At 40.5% G+C, this 10,147-nt stretch overlaps 2 protein-coding genes across 10 annotated transcripts in view; both read right to left on the bottom strand.

Annotated features, from left to right (window-relative positions):
- The window catches only part of Lpp (LIM domain containing preferred translocation partner in lipoma), a 655,361-nt gene that overhangs the window by 13,604 nt on the left and 631,610 nt on the right, over nt 1–10,147 (bottom strand). For all 9 annotated transcript variants that reach the window (XM_071615170.1, XM_071615174.1, XM_071615175.1 and 6 more), the window contains 2 exons: nt 8,621–8,799; nt 2,815–2,935 (listed from right to left, as the gene is read on the bottom strand). In XM_071615170.1, coding sequence (XP_071471271.1) covers nt 2,815–2,935; nt 8,621–8,799 — 300 coding nt within the window. The remainder of the gene's footprint in view (nt 1–2,814; nt 2,936–8,620; nt 8,800–10,147) is intronic.
- The window catches only part of Tprg1 (tumor protein p63 regulated 1), a 597,429-nt gene that overhangs the window by 411,540 nt on the left and 175,742 nt on the right, over nt 1–10,147 (bottom strand). The gene's annotated exons all lie outside the window — the stretch shown is intronic.

Genomic DNA, 10,147 nt, shown 5'->3' with positions numbered 1-10,147 from the left:
AAAAGCAAGACACGTGGACATAACATAAATGAAAATGTAAGGACATTCATGAAACCCAATTCCTTTAGTGTTCTATTCAAGACCTCCAAGACCTGGCTTCTCACAATCTCTCCGGCTTCATGTAATACTGACCCACTCTGTCACTTCCCTCAGTTTATAACACAGTGTACATTAAATTAAACTGGATAAGAGGTGGGGGACATGAGTACAGATGAAGTGAAATGACCTTCTTGAAGTCACTGACTATAAAATCCAATTATAAAAAGGGAAGAGCTATGGATTTCAGCACCCAGCTAGAAGTTTACTCCCCAAACAACAAGAAGAGTAAATAAAATTAGAGCCTTAATTCATCTTTACCATTTATCTCAGTTTAAGAATCTCAAAAGGAATACATAGCTGCAGGTGTGTATGTTTTTGGCTAATTCTGAGCAAAAGCTAAGCGAGAGATTCCTGCCAAGCAGAAGAGCCACCGACAGTTCAATTATATTCAATTGTAGTAAGAAAATAAAATATTGGAGCAATAGTTTGTTGTCCTTTCTAAAGCAGAGAACAGGGTGTAGAAGGATGAATGTCAGACTGGGATACAGTTCTATCACTGCCTGCTCCCTGCACATAGGCCCACTCCACTCTGAAAATAATTCCTGCATTTTCTACATTACCAAGGTGCCAAGAGGGTCAAAGTGAATAATGGTTGTGTATGTATTTTGAAAAAAATTAAAGAGCTACAAACTATTATGTTATTGTTGACAGCCCCTCTGAGAGTTTACTTTAGAAAGTGTTATGTAGCAGTTAAATGCTAGCCCTTGACTCTGGAGGATATGGAAATTTCTTTGGAAAGTAAATTTAGAAAAGTTCACATAGTGGTGTGTGCCCTTGCAAACTTAAGGAGAAGACACAGCGGCTGCACACCTTGCCTCTGCTGTCCACCACAGTGGCAAGGAGGCTAATGGGGCTCATGTCTACAAGAGATGAATAATGAAATTCAAGTTTAAAGAGGGCATGGCCCAGAACACAACAGCAGCCACAGTTATGTTCCACAGGAAGTGGGGCTTTACCAAAAAGAACAAGTGGATGGACATACTGCCATTCTACAGGCTTTTAGGAAACTGGGTAAAGGAAACAGAGCCTCTTTATCACAGTAAAAAGAAGGATTTTTCATGGGTGGCATGGTTTGAAGCCTTTAATGAGCTATGGTCTATAATCATCTGGACACCTTAAAGCACCCTGTGTGCCTGGAATCTTAAAGCCAATGGAGACTGGCAGAGCAGCCAGTGCAGCCTCTGCGCTTTGCACATGGGAAATGGGAGGAGCAGAGGGAAGTGGTCTGTCCAGTGTGACACAGAGTTCCTGGCAGGACTAGGACAATGGCTGGCTCTCTTCTAATTCAGTGTTCTTTCTGTTTTATGGTTTTGTTTCTAAAAATTTCTTTGCATTTTAAAGCAAACCTAATTTGTACAGCTGCCATTTATTCTGAGGAGGAAGGTACATTTGATGCAACTCTTAGTGCAAAAGTCAAGAACATCTAAAAGGCAAAGCCTACTGGTGTGTACATCAAGAATGTGAGGAATGTCGGGAAGCTCTTCTCTGAGCCTCAGTTTCTCCATCTGTAAAGTAATTCTAAAGTATCAGTTCTTAGCAGTCATAATTCAGGCCATTTAAAGATAATGGATGGCTGTTGTTGTTCTCTTTACTTCCCCAGTCATAAAACCTTGTTTGAAAGCTGTTAGCTTTTTATTATCTCTTCTCATGTTAAGGATGGAGAGAGGCATGAAACTTGGGCTCAAGGGCAAAACAAAGCACACTGCATAAAACAGATGGTCAGTTTCTGCCAGGGCAGTGAGTGGAATGAATGCAGTCCCTGAGAGCCAGGGTGGTCCTCAGAGCCCTGCCAGCTGGTGTCCTGGGGAGATCTCGTAGCCAGACTAGATAACCAATCTCATGTGGATGTGGGAATAAGGAAGCCCATTATTATCTATCCCAGATAGAAGAAGGGACTAAGTGCCAAGCTCTGCAGAGCTACTAGTATAAAAAAAAAAAAAAAAAAAAAAAAAAAAAAACTGTGGCAAAGAAGTGGATCCAGGTAGAACTAAGATAAGAAAATGTTTTAAAATTGCTATCTGAATGTGGTAGCCTTTCAATATTCAAATTATAGGACTTGCTGCATTTTGCTGTATTAATAGCTACCTGACCCTTAGGCCTCAACCTACTTCCTCTGAGAAGATTCTCTTGTTACTTCAGCCTGGATTGCAGGTTAGCTTTATGTGTTACCACACTACCTGTCATCTTTAGCAGTTGTCTGACCTCTTGTTTTTAAGTGCCTAGTCAATGCTTGCTGATAAATAAATGAATCTCCATGACCTCGAACAAGAAGCTCCAACCCTTCTGAAATAAATGACTTCTTATCCTTTTCAATGGGTAACAATGGCATCTCTACCCTATAGAAGTAGTTAACCAAAGCCATCAGAGTCAACGTTGAATAGTCATATAATGACTCCACTTCTCACTAATTAAATAATTAACAATTTACAATGTCCTTTAATATACAGTTTTGTATTTCAGTCTCACAGTCATATCTGCGGTAGTTATGAACTTGAGCCCTTGGACAAGTGGAAAAATTGGGACTGAAAGTGGTAAGGTGACTTAGCCAATGTCATTTGTATTATATGCCAGTATCAGATCTAAAACCCAAGTCTGATAATACAGGCATCAAAGTATTTCCAGATTTAATAATTGCTACATTTATGAACACTCAGCTCCGATAGGCCTTTTAAAGCCTGTCACACCACTGCAGGGTGTGCGGCACCCACCACAGACCTCACAGCGGTAGCAGTGCACGTGGAAGTCACGATCCAGAGCCACAATACGGACAGTCTCCTCCTGGCCAGGGGCTGGCATGATAGGCTCCTTGCACACAGAACATCGAGGGGCAAATTTCCTGAAAATGGAGAGATCATTCTGATTAGATACTAAGTGTAGATCCTGATCAAAAGTGAGACACAGAAGGAAAAAGAAATGATGAAAGTCTGGATTTGGGATGCCTGCTCTGCATTTCCTGTGTGACCACAGCGAGTCACTATACTTCTCTGGGTCTGCTTTCTCCACTGTAAAATGAGAAAGTTAGACTGTTGAGGTCCCACTGGATGGTACATACTGTGATATTTGATGAGGTAGAAGAGTGAGTGTGGGATTACTTTGCAAGAAGGGCATCACTTTTCCACAAAGCATGTGGCATGTAATACAACTGCATGCAGACTCCTGACATATGCCCTAGGATAAACAGAGGGAAACAGGTCCCAACAGGCCCAATCTTGGCTTTGACTTTGGCTTCTAGATATTTTTTAATGTATTCATTAAGCCCTGGACAAATATTCTGAAATTGGTATCTTTGCCTCCTTTCCAATCATTAGAACCTCTTTCTTGGAAATGAGTCTTAAATTCCAAGAACCAACACAAGAAACCTTATAGATAGCCCTTCAAAATAGCAGAGGCTAGTGAATTGAAATACACATTGCATCAAACATAAAATGACCAAATCTGCATTCTCTACATTCTGGTTTTGTGAAAATTTTGTTAGAAAAGTTGAAGAGCTGTCAGTTCATTGCACTTAAAGGATTTTAGCACAATTAAAGGCTATGCATATATAAACACACACACACACACACACACACACACACATATATATATACATACATATATATTTAATAAACATATACATACATATACATTTGCATACATTTTTGAGACTTTTGGTGAAATAATTTCAATATTTCTTAATTTCTTAATATGACCTATTGTCCCTAACACTTTTTCCCCCTCATAACAGATTATAGGCTGCAAATATAGGTCACTCTCCCATCTGTATTTCTGGAAATTTGGGGTGGCATTTATAAGGTGTGAAATGAGATATGATTTGAAATGGACCTGTATAAGAACTGAAGAGATTTTTTAAAAAGAAATAGAAACTGGGCAACTTGATTTTTTCATGGTAATCGTTTCAAGATTAATGATGTTAAAATTTATCTGTTTGTAATGAGACTTAAAAGGAAATAATGATAGTAATCTAATACTTTGCAGAGCACTTTATGGTTGTCAAGGCATTTTTACATACATTATACTCTATATGTACATATTAATTTTCCTGGCAGCACCCAAAAGGCATCTGTATGGCTGCAATCTAAATAAATATGAATTAAGCAGGAGATCAATTGATTGCTATGAAAGAAAAATTAAAAGGATCATGGTAGAACTGCAGTAGTAATCAGAGTTATTATAATTGGTATTTTATGTAAGAAGCTTATACCGTGGCAAAAAATTGCTTTGGACTACCTGATTATTTTTGAATCTGGGTCATCAGTAGTGAAAAAAGCAGACTTCTGATATCCACTGCAGAATTTCTTTTCCCCAAACCCATTGGGATTATAAACTCTGTAAGTGCAGAAATGTGTTTTGCTTATTATTTTATCTATTAGCGTCCCCCAACTTCATAAGCAGAATTACTTACTCTTCCAGGATACATTTTTTTAATCCAATTTATCTTATTTTTGTAGTAATTATGTACACCTCTTTGAGGGTCATCACTAATCTGTGAGTTCCAAAGGATGTGACTTTGCTCTGTCTCTGACTACCAAGACTGGTCCAGAAAGATGAAATCTGAACACTATTTAATGAAGTATCGGCCATATTTCTCTATAAGAAAGATGTTGTTTTGGCTTTTATGTACAATTTTCTTTGAAAAGACATAAACTGTACTCTTTGTTGTGCTCAGTAATGATTCTTTTCTACCATTTGGCCTCATTTCCATGATGGGCAATAACAAAGTGAAGAGAGAGGAGATACTCCACAAAGTTCCTGGGCCAGCAATTTTAGAAGAGCTCAAAATTCCTGGTGGTGTCTCTCAAGGCTAAGTTCACTGAGTGAACAATAACCAAAATAATAAAAATAAACTTGATGAGAACCCTTTTGATGATTGTAGCTGCCATTCATGGAGTGCTCATCACATGGCAAGTTCTGTTACGTACTTCATCTACTTAATATTACTTTCTATTGACAGTAACATTATGAGATAGTCCTTTTATCATTTCTACTCTACAGTCAAGACAGCAATGATCATTTCTCATATTCAACATATTTCTGGCTATCAACAAGTGGATGCTGATTAAACAAACAAATGCGTCAGTGTGATATCCCTACTAAGAGAGCAAAGAGAGTGGAACAAAGCCTCAATGCACTTGAGTCTGTTTTCTGGGTTTCCTCACTGCACTGATGCTGGAAATATAGAAATAAAAAAGGAGGGGGGATCTTAGCACCCTGAGAGGAAATCCTATATATTCCTATATTTGTTCTATTAATATGGGTGTATATGTATGTATATGTATGTGTGTGTGTCTTAGTTTTTTCTCTGCTGTGCCTAAAAGGATCTGACCAGAACGACAGTAGTAGAGGAAGAGTTTATTTGAGAGCTTATGGTTCAGAGGTCTTAGTCCACAGAAGGCTGGCTCCATTCCTCAGGGCTCAAGGTGAGGCTGAACATCACGATGGAGTTTGTGGCAGACGGAAGCAGCTCATATCATGGTGATCGATAAGCAGAGAGACAAAGTCCACTCTCCAGATACAAATATATACGCAAAGCCATGCCCCAATTCCCATCTCTTCCAGCCCCATCCTACCAATTCAGGGCTATAACCCAATCATTTCTTCTTCAAACTTTCTTGCATTGTCTCACATGTGACCTTCTGGGGGATACCTCACATCCAAACCATAACAGTGTGTGTGTGTGTGTGTGTGTGTGTAATCTAACTCATTTCAAAAATAATTTAAGGTGGGTGCTGTAAAACTTGATATATATATTTCACTACAAATCAGGCAGTGGTAGGTACTATCTCGTGCAGACTTTGGAAACTTGTCCAAATACAGAGAGGAAGGTATGAATTCTAATGTGGGGATAGGAGGGGTGAGATCAGAGAACTCTTCTTAGAATTAATGGTAATTGGATTTGGGCTGTAAGGATGGCCATGTAGGTGAAATGGGAAAGAGTGTGTGTGTGTATGTGTGTATGTGTGTGTGTGTGTGTGTGTGTTGGTGTGAGTTAAGTTGGTCTGCCAGGGAACTGAGTTCACAGTTGTCATCTGAATTGACACCTGTAAAAGAGTCCATGCCCAAAGGGATGGGGACATAAGCCAACTTTGACCAGAGATGGTTATATAGAGAGTGCCCATTAGCAAGGCCTCAAGATTCTGCACTTTGAATGACAAGCTTCTGAGATACCACTTTTGAGGCCTTGCCAGTAGACATCCCCTGCATTCCCTGTCAGGAATTTCCTTGCTTCCTGCTGAATTCACTCTTCAAATTCTGCTTCCCTGAAGCCTGCTGGTCTCAGAGCCACTCCCTGTCTTCTGTCTCCCTGTGTTTGTCTCACGGCGCTGCCTTTCTGCCCTGCAGTACTGTTATGTCTGCACACTCTGCCCTCCTCTTGGCAAGCTTCTGGCCCACAGGGACTTCTCTCTGCGTATGTCTGTGCAATTTCTCCCTCGTAACTCTTTCCTTCAGCCCTTAGCACAGTACTTGGCACACAGAGGGTTCTCTGCAAGTACAAGTTGAACTGAATTGAAATGTTTTCTAAAAGTCCACAAAGGGAGATCCATTAGATGGATCAAAAATACCTCCCTCCCCCCACCCAAATCTCTCTGAAGAAAGCAGCTATGTCCCTGGTCCACCTCTCCTTGGCCTCGCAGTGCCCACCTGGTGCTGGCGCTTCTAGCTGTTTGTGCTCTAGTACTTTCAAGGCTCAGAAGAAAGTGTTTTGGAAAATGTTCTCTTGTTTTTCCTCTTGTAAATGGGGAAAATATCAAAAAGACTCCACTCCCCCCATACAAACCTGCAATTATTCAGACAATACTATTTAAAGAAAGAATTTATATTTTAATACACTGAACTCGTGCGGAGGGGGGATAGCTGGGGTTTCAGTTTTTCTTTAGCTGATCAAGTCTGCTTTTCTGAAGCTTTCAGACCCACCCACTTACGCCACCAGTCGCAAGTCTCTAATTATGCTCCCCACCACTGGAAATGAAAGATAAATGGCATAGATATAAACTTACATTTGTCAGAATTGATTTCCTGTTTTAATTGAGGGGTGTAATACATCAGTCTTTTCCAGCAACAGAAACATGTGTGCTCTGATTATATCTATCAGTCTTTCTTGGATTAGGGTAAGTCTAAGAAAGGAACGAAACAGTGACAGAAATACACTCCCCATTGGTATCTTTTCACTTCCCTTAAATAGATGCAGGTTTTTTTTTTTTCCATGTGTAATTACGAGCTAAAAATATCAATAACGTGAAGTACAATTAATGCTGTGACTGCCCTTTAAAAGCAAGCCCTTCCTTGTCTAATTCAGGTTGAGAATTTCTGCCTCTGGGTTCTTCATTTTTTTTTTTTTTTTTTAAATTCATTCAGCCTTATATCTTTTGGTGAGGTTTTCACTTTCTCTGCTACTTGGAAAGTAGTCAGGAAACTCATTTTTAAAATATGAGGCAAAGGTCCCCAAACTGCTTGTGGAAAGTACCTCCTGGCTGTTGACAATCAACAGTGGTGAAAATGAACCCACAAGACTGAATATTTGAAGGCCATAAAACAAGACACCCAGCGGTAGGCAGTGCGAGCCTGTCTCTCGGACAGCCTCACCAGCCCTCCGCAATGCCGTGCCCGGATCTTCAGAGCCAAGAATGAAAAAAGTCCGTATCTTCCATCAGCAAAAGGCAGCAATAGCTTTCATAAGGACCTCAAAGACATGGAATGCATGTGATCAGTCAATTAACCCCCTAACAAACTGGCCAAATAAATGTCAGTAAAATACAAAATGGTATGATTTTCTCAGAAACCCCAGCTATCGTAGAGGAAAGAGGGACCTACAAATGAGACAAATGAGGAAGGGGGACTTATTTTTCCAGGCCCATAACTTAGCAGCCATGATCTTGAGGTTCCACTTTCTAACCCTCCTCAAAAGGCCACACAAGATTGCACTGATCAATTTCATCATGAAAACATCCTAGGAAGAGAAGATCTTGGTCGGAGAACAGGTTAGGGAAAGCCACCAACATGCTGGCAGTGGAATGGTATGGGTATGGTATGAAAGAGGCTTGCATTAGTGAGGGGGATGCCTGTCCTGTGTGTCTGGCCACAATAACCTCCCATCTGTACAGTGGTGGGGATGTAGATGCTCTCACAGTTGAGAGGCTTTTCTAAGGTTTCATCTACAGACCAAATTGAAGATCTCAGAGAAATAATTTGCCCAACCTCACACCACTTGTTCTTGTTTAGGCCAGGATCTTGCCTCTTTCTAATACGTACACTTTGTGATAGAGTCTACTTTTTCACAACTAGAGCCACATAAAGACACCATGGACAGGCCCCAGAGAAACCTTGAAACAGAGGCCTGAATGGCTGGCCACATAGGTTACCTGATATTCATTCTTGCATTAGATGAGGTGGTGAGGAAATATGCTCCTTACAGGTCTCACTAAATCCCGAAAGTCTACAGCTCTGAGAGAGAAGAATGTACAGCCCAGATGGCGGGAAGTAGGAACAGAGGTCTGGAGGTTGAGGGGGGGAATGAGGTGCTTACTTGTGGAAGTCCTCAATGCAGTGAATGAGTCCGCCAGCATCCACGGTGAATGGGATGCCATCCAAGCTGCGGTGGCACATCACACAGGTGAAGCAGTGAGGATGATAGGCCTTCCCGGTGGCACGGAGAATCCTCTCCATGATGGGCTTGGAACACACGTTGCACTGCTCCAGTGTATTCTGAGGAGGCAAAGATACTGATGTTAGTGTGGGGCCGAGAGAGCTCTATATGAGTGTTTTTAAAACGTACTGGCTCACTTGCCTATCATTATATTTGGAGAAAGGCAAAGTGCATCTCTATTACAGAGAGAAGAAAACACAATGATGGATCAGTGACTTTTCTAAGGTCATCCAGGTAGTGGGTAGCAGATCCACATTTAGCCCACAGGCTTTCTGAATCCTACCTTATTTCTGAATCCACTACAGCAAGGGTGATAGCAAACTTTTTTGTGAACTAAATATTTCTGGTTTTGTCATAACAACAGAATTTTATAGCTCAAAAGCAACTAGAGACAGCACCTAAACAAGTGAGCATGGTTATGTTCCAGTAAAACTTTATTTACAAAAACAGGTGGTGGGCTAGAGGTGGCCCATGGTTGTAGCTAGATCATGGAACCATAATACACAGGCACTCCACCTGCAAAATGCTTTACTGTTACTTCTAAAATGTGGTTCATTATCAAAGACTTGCAAGGGGTATATCAAGGCTCCTTACTTTTTAGAGAGTGGTCTGTCTGATGAATGAGACAGTCACACTGGCTACAAAACCCAAATCAGAGCAATGAGGCTTCCAGTCACTTAAGACTTTAATTCAAACACCATCTCCAAGTTTAAGGTTCATGAACTCAAGATAGAAATGTTGAAAGTAGTGGGTGAGAATTAACAAATTCAATTAATCTGGCTTTAAAAATATGCTGAGGTTTAAAAATACACACCACCTTTAAAACATCCCATTTTGTGAGTCAGCACTCAGAAGATCAACTGTTAACTTTCCACCTTCCCCCCAGAATCCTATGCTTTCACCAAATAGTCGTTTCACGTGTAATATTTTTTTATACCAATGGAACTATCTGGACTGAATCAATGGAATCTGGAATACACATAGGGTGTGGATGCCATTAGAAACATGCAGAACCGGATGGGATGTGGAAATTGAGGAACTGCCCTCTTACCATAAGAATCTTTAAATGACTGTGAGGCAAGACATGACTGTATGAAGGTCATTAGTGTCCTGATACCTACAGGTCAGAGGGCTTCCTCGAAGGCCCTACTTGGAATGAACTGCTTCTTTCTCTTCCTTTCCTGAATACTCTATCCATTTTGCTTCCATACTTACTGTGTGAACTTTTAAAACACAGTTTTGCACATGTCTACATCTTCTATTAGACTGCAATTTCATGAAAGGAAAGGGACTATGTCTTAAAAATATTTATCTGTCCCATATTGCACACAGAGTATCACTGCCTGGAATTAAGATAAGTTAGGATGAACACGTGCAGAAATGAATGAATGGAGGAATATAGTTTCA

This window comes from Marmota flaviventris, chromosome 8 (assembly GCF_047511675.1).
Source record: "Marmota flaviventris isolate mMarFla1 chromosome 8, mMarFla1.hap1, whole genome shotgun sequence".
NCBI classification, from domain to species: domain Eukaryota; kingdom Metazoa; phylum Chordata; class Mammalia; order Rodentia; family Sciuridae; genus Marmota; species Marmota flaviventris.
This window is presented reverse-complemented; position numbering and strand designations above follow the sequence as displayed.